The sequence below is a fragment of the Arvicanthis niloticus genome, chromosome 10 (genome assembly GCF_011762505.2).
Source record: "Arvicanthis niloticus isolate mArvNil1 chromosome 10, mArvNil1.pat.X, whole genome shotgun sequence".
Lineage (NCBI taxonomy): Eukaryota > Metazoa > Chordata > Mammalia > Rodentia > Muridae > Arvicanthis > Arvicanthis niloticus.
Genome location: NC_047667.1, coordinates 77,625,676 through 77,646,195, shown reverse-complemented (window position 1 = coordinate 77,646,195; position 20,520 = coordinate 77,625,676). Strand labels below are relative to the sequence as shown.

General features: G+C 39.3%; 1 protein-coding gene across 1 annotated transcript in view; it reads left to right on the top strand.

The window, feature by feature from the left end:
- LOC117716227 (contactin-associated protein like 5-1) overlaps nucleotides 1-20,520 on the top strand; it is a 688,126-nt gene that overhangs the window by 397,975 nt on the left and 269,631 nt on the right. Inside the window, exon 10 of the mRNA XM_034513191.2 lies at nucleotides 3,216-3,387. Coding sequence (XP_034369082.1) covers nucleotides 3,216-3,387 — 172 coding nt within the window. The remainder of the gene's footprint in view (nucleotides 1-3,215; nucleotides 3,388-20,520) is intronic.

The window sequence follows — 20,520 nt, the reverse complement described above, 5'->3', positions numbered from 1 at the left end:
TGTGACATTTATTGTTTTTATAAAGGCACCCATGCTGAGTATTTTAAAGATATCTTTTATTAAAAGATATCTACTTCTGTAGCCAGTGATCTTACAGAGCCAAATCTAATGGAGACTTAGTTTCTATGGCTCTCTGACTTTAAGGTCTTAAAGATACAGTCTTTGGATTTCTTTTCTTGAACATGGAGAGCAACCTCACTTTCAAACTTACTTGGAGATATAAACAAGAGGAGAATGCAGTCTTAGTGAATATTAGTGGGAGGCTTACTCAGCAAGTAAAATGTGCTTGTCTTTATACATCCAGTCACCTGCAGTATCAACTCTCCTAGTGTTTTCCTCTTATACAGAAGTGAGCATGATCTAGCCCTGCCCTAAAGCTGACAGTTCCTTCCCATGATGTAATCAAAGACCATCAGTGCATATTAGCATTTACTGAAGAGATAACAAGATGATTATATGAGCAAAGATACTCGGTGCTCAAACCTTAAGACTTAAGTTCTATCCTTTGAACCTGAAGTTGGAGAAGAGAGTGGGATCCACAGTACTGTCTCCTAACTTTCATAAATTCGTGATGTTACATGCATTCCCATACTCTGTCTTGCTCACACAGAATATGAAAAATAACAATAACATCAGTAAAAGATACACAGATACAATATAGTTACCTAAAGCCTGCTGCATACTAATACATTCTGCACTGAACTCTTTCCCAAGCCCTGTAGTCTCTTAGCTACAAAACTCCTAAATCACCTGTTTCTTCCCCCCAAAAAATGTATGACAAGCTTGAAACACCAAGATATTTGCACAGGTACAGAGTACATATTTAGAGTCTCTTTGGAAGGGAGCTGTGTGGAACAAGGTCAATGAGGCTGGATTTTAGCATGTGGAAGGGCCATATTCCTTTACACACAATGACCATTACATACCAGAGGTAGCATATACTTAAGGCGATAATGTATCTATATGATAGATAATGAGGTTGTACTTTGTTGAAATAAAATTATCTTTAGTTTGAAAACATGGTTCGATCATAAAGCTCTTGCTATGTAAGCATAAGGACTGGGGTTTGGACCCCTAGAATCGTTGGGAAACTAGACCCTGTAGCACATGACTATAGTCTTTATGCCACTCATGCCTGCAAACCTGGGGTATTCAGTAGCAAATAGAAGACCCACCCTTAGACAAGATAGAAAGCACCAACTCCTGCAGTTGTAATCTAATCCTGTAATTCTAATCTCCATATATTGGCTGTGGCACTTGCACATTCTCACTCATATACATTGTCACTCCAAGATTAGTGAATTTATAATAATCCGTGAGGTGCTGTAGAGGCTTATGGAGCATATGGAGCGAATTCAAATCTGTGTTCACTGCAGCCCAATAGTGAAAGCCAATGAATGGGAACATATACAGAGCAATGGTCTCAACTCCAAGCTGTGTGCTTTACAGTAAATACATTTTTTTTCAGCAATGGAGAAAAAATGCTGGTCAAGAATTTATTTCTAGTTAAAATGGTTTTGAGTATTTATGATATAATAATCTTCTGAAATATCACAGAGGCATAATGACTCTCCTCTTCCCAGCTAGAATATTGTAAAATTCTGGGTAGGTTTTGAAAGTGCTAGACTTAGAACATGAAGATTTATCTTCACTGATAAATCTTTGAACTATCTTTGAACAGTGTTTAAACAAATCATCCACTTACAGACTGTAAACTTAAGGAACATAAAAAAAATGAGTTTGAGCAACAATAGTCAACTCCCATAAATTCTCTCTACAATTTCAATTAGAAGTTGCAGTATATCTATTTTATGGTGTGCCTGTGAGCTGTTTACCAGCTGTTGAGATTCATCCTTACAGTAATTGTCTATTAAAGATGGTAGAAATAATTCCCCTTTATTTATGACATATTGCCATGTTTTCAAGATCACATTACCATATGCTCTGAACCTATTATAGCCACTGAGATAGAGTTTATAAGATACACATACACATCTACCTGCTTGGCCCTCACCTTCCTTAATGAGGAGTGGGTTGGCCTGTTTGTAGGTGATGATAATTGGTGCAATGCATTCATGTTTTTTAAAGAGCACACTTTAAAAGGTGTGGTATTAACCTTTTGGATGTGCTATTCTAGCCCATAAGTACAGGCATTTAAGCGTACAGTTCTCTTAATGTCTGGATTTGCTTTGCACAGCATGTCAAAAACCCTGCTTGTTTCCTGAGTGTACCATTCACAGGAGCTTATCCTGTTAATGCTCCACAATTCACCAGAAAATTAGCGAGCTGCCATCCTTGCCAGAGTGTAATTTCCTTAGAAAGTGTAATTCAGAATTACATTGTGAACTTAGATGTGTGTTGTAAGCCATACCAGCATTTCTAAACACTTAGACTATGTGAAAAGTATGTGAAGAGTGACATCCAATGGAAAAATAAGGAAATTTTCAGCAGGAATGAAGGTGTGTGTGTGTGTGTGTGTGTGTGTGTGTGTGTGTGTGTGTAGCTAACTCATTTGGTAAAATGCTTGCCATGCAAGCAAGAGAAGCTAAATCTGGAATCACAGTATCTATATAAAGTAGTGGGTATGGCAAGAATACCTTGAGTTTCAATGCTGGCAAGCCTGAGATAAGCAGGCTCCTGAGGGTTGGAGACACCCCACCCTATGCAAGTCACAAAACTCACCCATGGGTGAGAAAGCAGTGTCACACAAATAAAAGTGATGAGTGATGATTGAAGGCAGAGTGCTGAACCTCACAATCAGCCAGTCTAGATAAACTGGTGTACTCCTGGTTCACAAAGAGACCTTAACTCAAAGAATTGAATGGGAAGTAGCAGAGAAAGACATACTGAGGTCAACCTTTGGTTTCTACATGTATCCACATGAAACACTGTGTCTTCAGCTGTGCAACACATAGACACACACACACACACACATATGCATATACACACAGAGAGACAGAGAGACAGAGAGAAGAGATTAAGGAAAATGTTCTACCTATGTTATTTTATTTGGCACATTTTTTCCTTATATCTGAGTATTTCCATTTTTGCATTAGTTTTGCACTTCTTCCTGAGCTGGTATTTACAAGAAAAATATACCCTACTGTGAATAAAAAAATGTCCAAATAATTAGACCTTAAAGTCTTCCATCAATATGTTGCTACAGCAATAACAGATAATTTCAGTGTTCTTCATCTTTTCTTTCTATCCCACAGGGTGCCCAGACAATCTCACCGATTCCCAATGCTTAAACCCCACTAAGGCTTTCCAAGGCTGCATGAGGCTCATCTTTATTGATAACCAGCCTAAGGACCTCATTTCAGTTCAGCAAGGTTCCCTGGGGAGTTTTAGTGATTTACACATTGATCTGTGTAGCATCAAAGACAGGTAATTATTATCTTGTCTTCTCTGTTCCCCCATCCCTTCCCATTCTCACTGTTATGAATATGAGTTTCTATAAGCAAAATTCTAATCCACAGACATTAGCCACACTAGTTATTATTGAGTTACTTAATGAAAAATATTGCTGAAATATTTCAAGCCCAGAGAAAATTGTTTAAATTAGTTGAATCTCTCTTCATTTCGACTTGCAGTAAATGGTATATGAAAATTAAATAAATTTACAAATTTGTGAAAGGATTAGAATTTTATACATAAACAAAATTTGATTATGTTGAAGTTAAGAGTATAGTGTAGGAGGAGCTAAGGTTGGAGGAGTAAGGAGAGGAAGAGGAGAAGGAAGAGGAGGAGCTAGGGAAAGGAAGAGGAGAGAGAAGGGAACATGGAAGCGGATGTGTGTGTGTCTAGCAGTCAAAGGTAGCTGGCATATCTAGGTTGGGTATTGTGTTACACCTCTGATTGTGTTGACATCTTGTTATTGAGCATTACCAAACATATAAAGCCTTTGGATGATCTAAGCATCAGAGTCTCATTTCTACCAGACCCACATGGATGGAGGGATGGTCTGGGCTCAGCCAAGCATTGTGGAGACAGTGTGGTAGATTGGCAGAGACATCTCCCACACTGGCATCTTGTGGGTGGCAGGGCCAGTGTCTCTGGTTGCCTGAGCAGATGGTCTGAACTGAGCAGAGGCAGTATGCCCCCACCTCTCTTGGCTGCAGGCCTAGGCTAGTCAGAAACATGGTGGCTGATTGAGAAAAGCCAGATTGAATGTCGCTGTTTTAAAATATCTCCCACAACAAGTGGCACCCTACATTGGGCACCAATTTGTAGTGGTAAATCTCCAACCCAAATAAGACTGGTCAAAGAAAACACAACTTATTAATTATGAATATAAACTGCATGCCTAGATTGGGCAAATTTACCATTTCACTACTCTATTTCCTGGCTATGAGATCCCTTATAACTTGCATTATTTTTCCAGGCCACGTGCTTTTCCTCTATTGTCCTTCAACCTCCTGTTCCTCTGTCATCTTCCTCCTCTGTCACCTTCCTTCCCCCTGCTTGTTGTGAGAGATATTTTAAAACAGCGACATTCAATCTGGCTTTTCTCAATCAGCCGCCATGTTTCTGACTAGCCTAGGCCTGCAGCCATGAGAGGTGGTGGCATACCACCCCTGCTCAGTTCAGACCATCTGCTCAGGCAACCAGAGATACTGGCCCTGCCACCCACAAGATGCCAGTGTGGGAGATGTCTCTGCCAATCTACCACACTGTCTCCACAATGCTTGGCTGAGCCCAGACCATCCCGCCATCCTTGTGGGTCTGGTAGAAATGAGACTCTGATGCTTAGATCATCCAAAGGCTTTATATGTTTGGTAATGCTCAATAACAAGATGCCAACATAATCAGAGGTGTAACCCAACACCCAACCTAGATATGCCAGCTACCTTTGACTGCTAGACACACACACATCCGCTTCCATGTTCCTTTCTCTCTCCTCTTCCTTTCCCTAGCTCCTCCTCTTCCTTCTCCTCTTCCTCTTCTTTCTCTTCCCACCTTAGCTCCTCCTACAGTATAGTATAAAGGAGAGAGGAACTGCTTTCTCTAAACCATTTAATTCTTTGCCTGCTGTGGTTGTCCTTCCTATAATGTTGAGAGCTTCAGGTATGCTACAGCTAAGGTTGTGGCTGTGCTTAATGCTAATGTCCTCAATTGGGGATGACTGGTTCTAGATACCACCAACCCCACCCACTCTTTTGTTCCAAAGAGTCCAGACAGTAGGCTAGTACAAATCAGTACTTTTATTCTACAACCCAGGGATCCAGCATGTCACCCAATTTCTAGTTGTATTTCTCTTAGGATTTGGCTTCTATTATGGTAGAAATTTCTATATGTTGTCAGAAAATCAAAGAGAAATTATGCTAAATTTCAGTAATATTCTGCTGTGTTCCTTCTACAGCATCTTTCTGTTTCATTCTTCTAACTCTTCTTACATTCTTATGATATACATGAGTCAATGAGTAGATAGTATTTGCTAAGTGTACACATTTGTGTTGGTGTTAGATGTCTTAGCTATATTAATTAGCCATTGTTAAAAACTGAAATATACCCTGTCTTGTGAAACATGTGTTACCAGTAGGAACAGGTGACACCAGTAAGTTCATACCAGTGTAAGAATGAGGAATGAAATGGAGGAAGTTTGGGTAGGTGATGGCATCTTAAAGGATGAGGCAAAATCAGGCTTGGCAAAAGTAAGAGTAAATGAAAGCTGATAGGAGGTAATGCCATAAAGGAAGAAGAAGAAGAAGAAGGAGAAGGAAGGAGAAGGAAAAGGAGAAGGAGAAGGAGAAGGAGAAGGAGAAGGAGAAGGAGAAGGAGAAGGAAAAGGAGAAGGAGGAGAAAAGAAAAAGAAGGAAGAAGAAGAAGAAGAAGAAGAAGAAGAAGAAGAAGAAGAAGAAGAAGAAGAAGAAGAAGAAGAAGAAGAAGAAGAGGAAGAAGGGAAACAGAACATGGCTTGTAAGTGCCACCAAGTTAAAATGCTTTGACTTTGACTTTAAAATTTCAAGTACTGGGATGCATTTCATATGTAAAAGCATATGTTAGTTTTCTTGGCAATATGTATTTCCTGAGAAGCTAGCAACTGAAGACTTGTCTTGCAATCTGCCATGTCTTAGATTCCTTTGACATTATATAGTTCACATGATTTGCTGTAGTCCTGCTGATGGGTCATACAGGGAAGTCACATGACTTCCACATATCTGGGGATGTAGACTGGAGATCATCACAAGAACCTTTGTGAACCAACCTCTTATATTTTTTGTTGTGAGCCTAGCCTTTAATGTCTGAGCCATGAAATAAAAAAAGGGAGAGATATGGAGAACTTTTGGGTCTGCTTGGCAAGAACCTGACATGGGCCAAAGACAAGGAAATGGGCTTCAGGCAGTAATCTAAATCTTAGGCTAGAACAAAGAAGTAATTTCAGACAGAAACCAATACTTTAGGCTAGAACAAGGAAGAAGGCTTCAGACATGAAAATGATTTTGGACTAGAACAGGGAAGTTGGTTCAGATATTTTGGTCATCCTGATGAGCCTTTAGAAATGGTGATCATGGGAGTGTTCATGGAATTGTCTTTATTGGCTTGCTTGTTCTTTGACTATTTGTGTTTATTGTCTTGCTTCTTTGATCCTTGACTATTTGCATCTATTGTATTGTAGACCCTAAATCTAGATCTGACCTTAATACTTGTATGTAATTAAAATGGTATAAAAGCAAAAAGGAGGAGGGGGCATGAGATAGGAGGTTTCTAGGTAGGGGAAATGGGGAAAGGATATGACATCTGAAATTTAAATAAATAAAATATCCAAGAAAAAAAAAAGAATAGAGCCTTTATGTTAGCAGATTTTGCTTTCACTCTTTGCATAAAAACTGAGAAGGAATACCAGCAGATTTGGATAGGAACTTGAGTTATAAAAAATGTTCACACATTTAGGGGAGTTATGGTGACAAATTTCCCAGTCCAGGGAAGAAATGAAAATACCAGGTGCCTTTACTGAGGAACATGAGAATGTGAAAGTTGTTCATGCAGCACATGCGCTCAGCTAATGCTGGAAATTACCACTATAATTAGATGAGACATTAAGACACTTTCTGATAATATTACTGCACATGGGATTCCTAACACATCATAGTGACTTTTTGATTCCTGTGCCTTTTTTTTCCATTTGAGGAGCTGCGAAAGTGGGTAATAAAATGTGTGCTTCATTAAAATGTGTTAATGTAGAGTCTCCAAAACAAAGCTAGTCCAGGAAGTGGAACCTGACATAATGTATATTTCTGGAAAGAAAGAATGTTCCAAAGTTATCATCACGTGCAGCACTGTTTGTATTATAGATCAGTACTTAGACATTTATTATTTGGAATATCTTTGATATCTTAGTATACATACAACTAAGGAAGCTCTCATTATTTTTGACTATGTTAAAGACATCTACGTCTCCTCTGCAGCATTACTTTTATGTAACTATAGTCTTGAGTAACTACATTACATGCAATTGCACTTTGTTTAATTGTATAATGAGAAATGTGTTTCCTTTGGAATGTAAGTGTTATGTTTCACTTGAACTGCAGTCATTTTCTCTAACAAAAAGGAAACATGTGTTGAAAGATATGCTTGGTGTCAAGTGATCTAATTTACATTTGTAATTAGAATCTAATTACAATTAGATTCTAGGAATCTAGGAATCTAGGAGGCAAGGTGAGAGGTTTACAAAGACAGGGGTTTTCCCTGAGTTTTATTTTCTTTTAATTTTGATTAAAAAAAAGATAAATGCCATGATGAAAGTGCATATGAATGTAAACTAGTAGCAGCGATAGATGTGAGGAAGGAAAAATATGTGGAATAGATGCATAAAATAAAGAGGCAATTGGTCACAGGTCAAGCAGTGAGAGAGAAGCCTCAGTGCTTTGGGAAGCAGACACAGGACATCCCTGGGGCTCCCTAGCCTCTCAGACAGGAAGCTCTAGCTCATGAGCAACTCCTGCATTGTTGCAGTTTTCATGTGATAACCAGTGTTAATGTGTTAGCCAGCCAGTATGAACTTGCCTGCTAGGAACAGCAGGGAATGTCTCTGGCTATGTTTTCCCTACCTATGTTTCTAGCTAACAGGACGATGGAAGCCAGAGTGTCTCCATTTGGACAGCAGATACTAAGATCCCTATCCTTGCCTTCTATGTGCTTTTTCTCCTTTATGGTGAACTGGGGCCCACCTCCACATTCTGGCATTTCTTGCCATGTTTCCAACTATTCCTCATACATATTTAACTGTCTTAGTGCTGGTTATTTGGGAGTGATATCAAATATAAGAAGGCCAAGGCAGTTTTCAAGGAAAAGGCTCAAAGCTTCTAAAATCTTAAGTGGCTTCTCACTGGGCTCTTACAGGCCCTTTGAAATGATGTCTACAAACTGGTAGGCTCTGCTTCTTTTACATTCTTTAAAGTCTGCCCTTGAAACATCATTTTTAAGTGGATAGATATCTCATTTGTCAAGAGTGCTTGCTTCATACACTTGACGATCTGAGTTCAGATCCTAACACACTTTAACAAGGTATGTGTAGTAACACACGGCCACTTGTAACCCTAGTGCTGCACAAGCCAGAGATAGAAGCTGTCTCTCTGTCAGCCTAGTTAGAACAACAGCAGCAGCAAAAACAAGCAAACAGAAAACATATATTTACATCCATGGTCAAGAAAATGAACATGCCTCAAAAGAATAAGGTGGAAAATGGCAAAGGAGTACAGCTGATTGCTTTCTCTTGCCCCCAAACTTGTATGCAGGCATGTTTACATGTTCATACATGCACATAGCAGCCCCTTACACACAAACACAATAACGTTGATAAACCTTTATTAAGCCAGGCAGACAGACACTGCTTTCCGTGCAGCTTTCTGGGATGCCAAGGACATTGTCTATATCATAAATTACATTCCCTGTGTTACCCTCAAATAACAATAAGATTAAGGGATGTACTTAGATATCAGTCAGTTACAGTAGTGAACTTACAGAAATGGGTATCATATGGAGGCTGCAATATCAATTATGAAATCAGGGTTTTTCGCCACTGCACTCTATTATTGTATTCTAAGGATATATTCTTCTAATACTTTTGAAAATGCAAGCACTTGTCTTCATTCACTGAATAGATCACATAAAAACAATACATTCAGTTTCCTGCAGCTAAATATTACATAAAATACAATTTCCTCTCTCCATATCTGGTTCTTTTTCTCCTAGCATCTCCTCTTCTAAGAAAAGCATGTCTCTCATTCTCCGATTAAGATGTTTAGCTTCTCAGCTTGAGCTTGGGGAGCTGCAAACACAGAGTCTGAGAAAACATGCTGGATAACCTCCACAAACAGATTCCTGATACAGCCCACCCCGTGTGTGGGAGTGTGTTAAAACAGTGGGTGATATAAAAAGATTGCATTGTGGGCTAAAACATATGTCTGAGCTCTTCTGTCAAACTAAAAGCCTTTATATCTGGTGCCAGGAAAGCCATGGTAAGGGCAATACCGACACCATCTGAGTACTTATGTCTAAGTGAGAAATGTTCCAATATAGTATTCTCCCTTCAGGTGAGAGATGGGCTAAAATCAAAACAGAATCATTTACGCTATAATTTCTTTCAGATTTATCATTTTTGCCCTGTTTCATGGAAGAAAAGGAAAGATCGTATTTTATGTAGTAGTTCCTGAATAAATATTCTTTGAATATTACATCCTTTCACTATTTCCACAGTCCTATGGAACGCTCATGGTTCTTCAAGTGTGGCTAATGCACAATATCACAGTACAGATGGCAACTTTGTAGAAATGACATTTCTAGTGTTGTGAGATGGTTTGCCAGTTAAGAGTCCTTGCTGTACTGGTGGTTTATAATCACTTGAAACTCTAGATCCAGTGGATGTGGCTTCCTCTTATGGCCTCCATAGGTACCTGTCCTCCCATGTGCATAGTCTTACACACAGATACAAACATATAATTAAAAATGACATAGAATTTAAAGAAGATAGTTATAAAGGAAATATCGAGATGCCAACCTGGAAGTGAGAAAGAGATAGGCCTGAAATTTTAGTAAGTTCTCCTGGTGACTCTAAAGAACGCTCACTCACATGTGAAATCTCTGCTGTTTTCACGAATGCCCTTCACCAACCTTTGTTTAAAATCACATGTTTAGTGATCACAGGAGACAGAGTCAACCTGAGTGTTTGCCAATCCCTGAGTCTAACGCGCACCCCCGAGCCTTGCATCCATGGGAGAGAAAGCACGAGACCCAGAGATCAGGTAGTTACTGCAAAACGAGGCTTTTTAATATGTATCACACACGTGGAAAAACGCGGAAGGGCTGAGCTGTGGAAGGGGTCTGGCTTAAATACAGTCTAGAGTGACGTATTCACTTCTGATTGGCTGTTCGCTCACCACCCAACATTCAGTGACTTTGGCACGCCTTTCTGCCTAGCAGCTGCGCAGATAATTGTTTACATCTGGAGAAGACACGAGGCTAGCGCCAACTTGGGGTGGCAGATTATATTGCGGCTCCTTACACCTGAGTCTGTGGAAGTGTGCTCCTGTATTAGTGATCTCTATCTCCACAAGCACAATACACATGTGCATATACATCTTCAACTATGTGTACACACAACAAGAATAAGGTTGTAGGCTTATATTTTTGAAAAACTTTTCCAATAAGTACACTTGAATGTTTTAACCTCCATCCTAGCCCACCACTGACCTGAGTTAGTGAAATGGAAAGGTTAATAGGGAAAAAGAGAATGTGGAACTCTTTAGAAATAGTTCCTTGGTGAAAATCCAATCTGTATTGTCAGAATATCAGCAGTTCATCTCACACAAATCAGCAGTGGTACCTTGATCCACTTGCAAACTCCATTCATGAATCACCAACAGCAGTTTGATCTGCAAGAAACAGCAAGGCTCTGCTAACTGGTACAAAGCTTTGCCAATCCTCCTGAGTCTGAAAAGCAGCAAGAAATGGCCAAAATACCACCAGCAGTTCTTTGGTGTGTTTCTCTTTATGAAGTTACAATGATGACCAGCAAAGAGTGCCAAGGCTAACCAATACCACACAATGCCTTCAGCAAAGATTAGTGTTAGCAAATCCCAGTGATGGCCATCGAAGAATGGCAGGGTGAACAAGTACCATACAGTATCATCTACTGTCTGTTGAGTCATATTTCTACCCTTACCACATTTCACATGTTCTCTCAGGCATCATCTCTAGGAGAGCATCACACGACCTTATTTCAGGCTGCTTCCAGAAAATGTACCTCATGTCTGTTCTCAGAAAAACATCCTCAAACATCCTCTCATAAGACAGTTTTCAAAAAAAAATCACATAACAAAACAGAATCTCAAAACAAAACAAAAAAAGCCACAGAAATTTGCTGCTTATTGTTATAGCCTTTTAAAGAACATACTGCAATGAAGAACATACTAAGATTTCCAGTAAAGGTTCTTGGGTATGATTACAGGAGGAAGAGAACTTCATAATTAGCCTGAAATGACTGCTTTATAAAGGTACAGTCTGAGCTATTTCAGTATGGGCAGTCCATCTGGAACTCTCCAGTGAGGGGTGGATTGAATCATCCTTCTGTTCTCTTAATGGGAGCCCCATACACCTACATCTCATGCTTCTTTAGGTGTGAGTGGAGAAGTGCTTGTAAGGAACGTGACTCTGGATTTCACTGCTGTATGTATCCGTGAAGAGGTGCTCTCTAACCAGCCCAATCTCTCTTATTTGTTTTTACACAAAAAGTGAATAAATCTATTCTTAAAGTGTCTCTGTCCTTTTGGGCACAAGAAAAGACACTTATAGTTACAATGTAAAATGTCCTCCATAGGCATATTTGTTTAAACTCTTGGATCCCAGCTAGAGGTGAGGTTTTGGAAGGTTGCGAGAAGCACTAGGAGTTATAGCCTCATTAGAGGAAGTAGATCGCTGAGGGTAGGCTTTGACATTCGGTAGCAAGGCCTACTTTTTGTACACTGTGGTTTCCCACTGTGGAGACAATATGAGCTGCTGCTGGCTGCTCTGCTCAACATGTTTTCTCTGCTACTGAAGATAGTATCTCCTGAAACTATAAACTGGAAACAGCACTTCCTCCTTTCCTGTCAGGTATTTTGTTACAGCATTGATAAAAATAACTATGATAGATACTGAGGTGATTTGATTTAGAGAAAATATAGACAACCACACCAAAGGTAGAACTTTACATTTTCCCATAAGGGTGTGGAGACAATTTCCCCTAACTTACTGTCAATTGAAAACACTAATGCTTAAATAAATGCCTACCAATAACCTAGTGAATTATCTCATTTGCTTGCTCTAAAATAATTTATTTGGCAGTAGAGATGCAGAGTGGATATTCAGAGAGCATTAAAAAAGCTGCACTCAAAAGTTACCTATACCACCTTTCCTGAGAAATACTGAAAAAATGTTGTTTGGAAACACAAAAGCCAAGGAAGTTTTGAGTATATATAGAAACAGGAGGAAAAGTCTGTAAATTTTTAAGTCACTTCCAGGAGAAACATTTCTGAATTAATAATTAGAAGACAAAAGATTCCTCTGTATAGCACAGAGCACCTAGAGTTGTATAGACTCTCAGAAGTTCATTGGTGGTGATTGGCAGTAACTTCCAAACAACAGTGTCTACAGTTCGGAGAAGAATATGCACATCTGCTCTTCTTGACCCTCATATACACTGGCCTTCATCTCAGACCATCTTCTAATGCTTCATCTATCTGTATCATGTTGCCTGTCCAATTTGGAAGCATAGGATTATTTCCATAATTATTTGATCATATTCTGTTTTTTAACCAGGTATGATATCCTGTTTTCTGCCGTGGTATTTCTGTTTCCCTTGAGTGTGAGGAGCCTGAGTACAGAGTTCTTCTTTCTTGGGAACTTCTTAATAAGCATGTTAGCTAAAAGTAAATTTCCCATGTGGCCTAATAATTATCAACTTGATAGAATCTAAAATAACAAAAAGACAAGACTTTGGCATGTCTTCAAGTGAATTTCTTAATTGAGTTAGTTATTCTGGAGGACCCATTGTGAATATGAGTAGCATCATCTCATGGACTGGTGTCATGGACTGAAAGTGACTGGAGCACTAGCCTCCATCCATTCAGCCACCTGCCCAGCTATCTCATGTAGGTGCTGCTATGCCTTCCCTATTGTGGTGGACTATATTGTCAAATAGTGAGCCAAAATAAACCCTTTTATCCTTAAGTTTTGGGGGCAGGCATTAGGTCACTGCAGTGAGACATATAATTAGTCTGTTATGTTATGTCCAATTCTGTGTGTACACAGATCTCCCATGTCTGCTTTACTGCTCCCTACTTCTTTTTCTGCCTCCTCCCCAAAATCTTTACTGATAAAATGGTCTAAGGCTTCCAGTAATTAGTTCCTACTCTCTAATAATTTACACCTACACTGACCAAACAGAAAAAAAGATTAGATACCTGTGTGTTCAGGGTCAGCACCAGAGGGGTTAGATACTTCAGCTAGAAATTTGGAAAGTTCAAAGTGTCTGAAAGAGACAGAGGGAATAAACATTGTAAAGTAGAGAAACAAGGCTTGCTCATGCTAAGCAGAAACTCTGGAGTGTGTGTAGAAAGACTTCCATACTGAAAGATGTAAGATGAGAACCAGTTGGCAGTGGTTTGAACAAGTAGTAAGGAAAGTACAAATTACTATTGTTTTCAGTGATATTTAATCATTTTCCAACATCTCTAGCATCTCAGAAATCAAGTATTAGGAAAGGGAAGCAGATTCTCAGAGCTTGAGCCAGAGTCCATGGCGTATTTTCTTCTAATATGCACCCAACACAATTAAACGATGACACATAGTAAATTTATATTATAAAATTTCTAAATAAAGTGATCTCAAATTAAGGACACATGCTTTAGAAAGGGAAGTAAAGTAGCAGAGAATTATCTCTTAGACAAAATTCATCTCAGAACTATACTCCTCTTTCTTAAATATGCATTTTTACTGTAATACAAAGAGACCTGTCTTGCTTTAATTATTTGTGTTTGTGTATATGTATGCATGTGCCCATAAGTGAGTAGATGCACAAGCATATGTGTGTCCTTAAGGCCCAGAGGCTCATACCTGCTGTCTTCCTCAGTCACATTCCACCTCTTGCTTTGAGACAGTCTCTTGTTGAACCTTACTTTACCAATTTGACTACAGAGGAGTGCCTTCATAGCATATTGGAGGCTCTCAGAGACATCCCTAGCACTGTTTAAAAGAAGTTAAAGTGTACCCCAACCCCACCTGCCACTAAGTCACACATCTCTTTTCAGTTTAACTAGATCTCCTTTAGTGCTAAGTGATGAGCATTGCTTGAACTCTGTGTACTGAAGAGTAGTGTTGAAGTCAAATATTATGTTCTCCTGAGAGCAGGTGCTTTGCCAAAGTAATAATTTGAACATTTCTGACTTTAACCACATTGGCTATTGGTTATTAAAGAGGAACTACACATAGCACTTAAACAAGTAAACAGTATCCTTTGGTGCTGAATACAGTATTTACACTAGATGAAGAATAAATTTAGAAAAATTTGGTATTCACATAAAGCCCTTCACACTGGGAAAGGGATGACAAACACTAGACACAGAGTTGAACATGTAATCAGGTGAGTAACACACATTACTGAAGTTTTCAGTGCTAGTAAATAATTCCCACGCATCTACATCATGACAAAACAAAACTAACTGGAGCTTAAGAAGAGTGGCACATTCTCACGTCTCGATCTAGAGTTTGTGATGCACTTTCCTCTAATACACACTCAATGAAATTAAATAATGACTTTCCATCTGTGTGTTAGGAGTTCAAACTTTCCCTTCTTTCTTATCTTAAAAAATCCCCACATGGTCACCTTCAGATTTTTCTCCACTTGAAAACCACAGATAAGTAACAAGTGTATGACCAGTGCCAGCTGTCATTACTCACTGGGTGTTAAGTGCTCCTTCGGTAACAACTAGCTGCCGAGGATATCTTTGTTTAGCAAGGCAATCATAAACTGAGACAAGCCACCCACAGCAATGCATCTGAGCAACGTAATCTATAAATAATACAGTGGAAGGAAGCACACTAACATTATATCATCTTTGTTACATTCTTGTGCTTTAAGAAAAAATTCGGGCATGTGGCCAGTGGAAAGTGAGTATGGAGAGGAGGCATCTCAGGAGAAAGAAGAAACAGACAAAGTATCTATAGCGAATGTTAAGGATGTGATTGTTCTCCCCATAATGAACAATGAGGAGAGTACCTTAAAAATCCATACAGCTCCTGGATGCCAGGTTGGTACAGCTCCTGGATGCCAGGTTGGTACAGCTCCTGGATGCCAGGTTGGTACAGCTCCTGGATGCCAGGTTGGTACAGCTCCTGGATGCCAGGTTGGTACAGCTCCTGGATGCCAGGTTGGCAGCTATGAAGTTGGCTCTATTTGCCTAGAAGAATGGCACAAGCGGTGGCCCTGAAGGGTGCTAATGTGTTTGTGTCCATGTCAGCTCTTGTCTAAAAGTGAAATTGCTAAAAATATAAATTAATCTCCAGCCCAGAAAGCAAAAGTAGACTTATACATACTTTTCCCTTGTTGCAGGCCGAATTTTAGCAGAAAGCGGCTATCAGCTTTGCAGCCATCTTGAGCCATATACCCTGACATGAGACTTGGATTACCATAGCCTACAACAGCTGAGCACACTCTGATAATCTTGGTTTAGATACCTTGGGTTAGTGAGATTAAAGGTGTGTAACTTAAGAGTATGACTTAGAAGTGTAGCGATCAGATTTAGAGACAAGACCTAAGGGCATGATTAAAGGTGTGACCAAAAGTCATGGCTTAGAAGTGAGACATATAAAGGCGAGAGGCAGACAGAAGAGAGATGAGAGAATCAGACACTTTAGAGAGAACAACTTGGAGTTAGTTATTAGACATTAGGCACTTGGCACTTGGAAGAAGAAACTTGGAACTTGGAGGCACTAGGGACTAGGAACTCAAGACTTGGGACTTGGAGAGAAGAAGAGAGACTGAAGAATAAACAGGATTGAAACACACTCTGTCTGGTCTCCATTATTCGAGTCTGTCCTCACTCTCTCTCTTGCTGAACCCCGACCTGCGGACTAGAGCGGCAGCTTGGGCCAGGATACAGTGGCCACCAAGGCAGGGCAGCCCGGGCCTCAACATTTTGCTCGGGCCATGACATTTTTTTGGCCGCCGGAACGTGGGGCCAGTTCAGTTCTCAATATTTCCTCATCTTTATCAAAATCACCTAGTGATGCCTCTCTGTTATTTGTTTATTAATTGGCTATGTCAGACTTCACCATTTTCTGGTCTAAAAAGCTCCCTCTAACTTTTGTCAAATGTAGTTTAGCATCTGGTGTGTGTGTGTGTGTGTGTGTGTGTGTGTGTGTGTGTGCCTGCCTAGGAATGCATGCACAGAGCCAACGTCACAGCTATCCTTAACTAATCACAGGTTGAATTCAGAGCCTTTTTAGTATTTTGCAATTTCTTAGGAATACATATTCCCTATCCTAGGAACAATATCAGGTCTCAATAAAATTATAATTTTCGGAATCATTTTCTGAGCTCTGAATCTTGTATTCCACACAAGTCTGCTGTGAATTTTTTTTGTACAGATCATAATGCTAGTGTCTGTTTCGTCTATAAATCCAGTAAGGGTGAGTTTTGAGACTTGTGAGTTGTGAGTTTTCTTGGATGGTAAGTTCTGAGGTAAAGATCATTCATAGGGTCTCCATAAAAAGCTTGCTTATATCAGCTGGTGTGTGTGTGTGTGTGTGTGTTTCTAGTCCTTATTTTTCAAGATGGGTTTCTTACTGACTATGTAGTGCTCTCAACTATGTAAACTAGGTGCCCAGAAAGACCCAAGGATCTTTCTATCTCAATATTCTAGCCCGAGGATTATAGGTAGGTAATGCTACATTCAGCTTATTCTTTGAATGACTAGTGGAGATATTCATGTTAGATTCTGTTTACTGGATCATCTCCCTAACCCCTCACCTGGGTTTTTGTCTTACCACAAATAAAATTTTTGCTTGCCTAAATATAGGTAGTAACCTACCACACACTTTAATGCTACACATAAAATAATTTTAATTTTAGTCTCAGCTCTTTTGGCTACTAACTACATATTCTGGAATGTTTAAACATAATTAGGAAATCTTTTCAAAAATGTATATTTTGGTATCCCAAAATGCTAGACACTCATATTAAATTTTGCTGGAACTGGAACTAGAGTTCTGCTGTGTCAAACATACTAGCAAGTCTCTGGGTTATTTAGAAATATTGAGTGATGAGATAAAACTAATTTGTTTATTGGACACATCACGATATTGGCTTTTCCAATTTTTTTTATATAGATAGCATGAAGCCAGACTCCTATCTCTGCCAGATATTAAGCATAATCTAAAGAAAATATTTCTTTGTTCAAATAAGATTGAGAAATGTCAAAGTAACAGAATTTAAATAAATTTTTACTACAGGACTTCTCTCTCTCTCTCTCTCTCTCTCTCTCTCTCTCTCTCTCTCTCTCTGTGAGTGTGTGTATGTGTTTGTGTGGTACAAGTGTATATTTCTTATGCTTATAAACTGTAAGAGGGGAAGTCATTGGAAGGAGCCTACAATTTTACAAATATATCTCATCACTGTAATTTTTATTATTGATATTTTATTTTAATTTGTTTTTTAATTTCATGTTCATTGATGTTTTTCCTGCATGCATGTCTATGTGAAAAGATCAGATTCTCTGGAATTGGAGTTACAGGTGTGAGCTGCCATGAGCCCAGGTCTTCTGTATGTGCATTTGGTGCTCTTAACTAGTGAGCCATATTTTCAGTGCTAATTTTGACTTTTAATAAGTTAGGAACTAAACTCACGTAGGCAAGAAACATATAAGCTCGTCTATGAGAGATTTTGTAGACTAAGTTAACTGTGGAATACCTGTCTTAGACATGAGCAGCGCCAGTACACAGAGTGGGCCCTGTAGAGAAAAAAAATGAGAAAGGAGCTGCTCAGTAGCATGCATCCCTCTGCTTCCTGAACACAGATGCTCTTAAGCCCTGCTGTCTCAACCTGTTCCTGTACCTCCTCTGCTATGATGGATTGTTCCCACAAACTGAGTCAAACAAACCTTCCTTTCCTAGCAATTTGTCAATTGGTTTGTACTGGTTTCTTGTGGAAGGAAGTAACTAATGTAGCTATGAAGCCCTTCTCTAGGTGAAACTGTTTCTCAGCATGTTTCTCCTGCTCTAGATTCCATAAGTCATCATTAGCATCAGGCACCATTTGCTCTTATTGTTGTCACAAAGGCTGCACTGAAAGAAGTTGGGAGTTGTTGGTAGACACTGGCATCCCTGTGTCCTCCTCTGCAAATCTGATGCTTCTGCTCTCTGCTCTTTTCCCATAATTAAGAAAGAGTGTCATCTTGTGTTGAAATAGATGACTGTGTCTTTTAAAAGCATCTATAATTTTGGGGTGTGTGTGTGTGTGTGTGTGTGTGTGTATGTGAAGGTACATATGCCCCTGAATATATATTCATATATTAGGAGACGATGTCATATGTCTTTTTCTATCACTCCCCATCTTATTCCCTGGAGACAAGGACTATTACTGACCCTGGCTCTAAGCTGGCAGCCAGCAAGCTCCAGTAGTCTTCCACTCTTTGTTCCCCCACAGTGCCAGAGTTACAGATGCATGGGCTTATATTCAGCTTTATTTTTAATGTGGCTGTTGGGGACTCAAATTTAGCAACCTTCTTATGGTTGACCAGCAAGTCCTCTTGCCTATGGGGTCACCATCCCAGCCCAAGTATCTTTAAATGTTTCTGTTTCAGACTATGATATGCTTTACCATTATTATCATTGTAACACTTGCTCATTTTTATATCAAATTGAGATAGGATAGAGTCATTTGAGAAAAATAAGAAACTTCAGGTAAGAAAATGAATGTCTCAACCCAACTGCTGCCCTATGGGGCATTGTCTTGACTGATGATTGATGTGTGGTGTCAATAAATCAGGTCAGAATTGCCACCTGCATTTTGGTCCATTCTGAATGCTATAAGAAAGGAGATGGTAAAAGAAATGATAGCAAGCCCATAAGTACCACTCCTCCCTGGTCTCTGCATGAGGTTTGACTCCATGTTTCTTTCTGATATGAGTTCCTTCTCTGATTTCCCTCTCTAATGAGATGAGTGTTGTAAATTGAAATAAACACTTTCCTTTCCAGGCTGCTTTTAGTCATATTTTATCACAGAGATAGAAACCCCAACTAAGACATTGTTACAGGGAGATCTTGAGTTTCCTCTGGTATAGACACCAGTAGAAGTCTAGTTATATGTTCTCAAATGAGAATAATTCAAACAATACAGGATAAAAAAAGCAAACAGTTGAAAGTTCGAAAGAAAACAGATCTTCACAGAAAGAAGATACAGACCATGAAGCAATGATACTGATTCTGGCAGGTAAGGGACTTGCATTTCTCTTCTCTGTGCTGTCCCCTTTAGTGTGCTTCCTCCATACTGGGTATTGTGAGGAAAGGTTACACTTTTTTGGAAGTCCATTTTAGAGCTCATGATCTTAGTATTAGATGCATGTGTATAGGTGTTTAAGTGCCATTGAATTCGAAAAGTTCACTGGAGAAAAGTGTAGCATACTACTGGAGCAGATGCCAGCTTTGAGTGATTTAGAGTCCATCTTCACTTTCTGAAATTTGTATCCTATTGTAGTGACCTCTATCACTGTGTCCTGTTTGGGGCACCTAACCTATCTCAGACTGATGATTGTTCTTTGCATCATGTTTGAGTGCAGGGAGCTGTGATTATTCTGTCCTTCCTAGAGATAACTCCTGCTCCACATTACCACAAATTTTTGGAGTTGTATATTTTGTACTGTCTTGTTTTGCCAGTGTCGACTAAACCAGGCATCCATTCAGATCAATGATCCCACCTTTAAGATTATCCAAGTTTTGATTAGTGAGAGCATCAATTTTGAGAATGGGTGCCTCAGACTACAGATTTCTCAAATAGCATATTCATCACTGTGGTAGTTTGAATAAGGACTTCTATAGGCTCATGTATTTGAATGCTTAGTTACCAGATGGTGGAATATTTTTTGGAAAATATTAAGAAGATATGATCTTATTGAAGGAAGTATATCACCAGGGGTGGGTTTTGAGATTTCAAAACCCCAAGCTGTTCCTAGTTAGCTTTCTTTGCCTCTCTCTCTCTCTCTCTCTCTCTCTCTCTCTCTCTCTCTCTCTCTCTCTCTCTCTCTTTCTCTCCCTCTCTCTCCTTTGTGGTTGTAGTCTCAACACATAAGCTCTCACCTACTGCTGCCTGCTGCCTGATACCCTGTTCTCCAACCTGATATTCATAGACTCATCCTTTGAAAAATAAGATCTCCAAATACACTCTTTCTTCTGTATATTTCCTTGGTCATTGGGTCTCATTACAGCAATAAAAATGTGACTAAAACATACACACAAACACAAGACCCTGGAAAGCAGAAAAATACA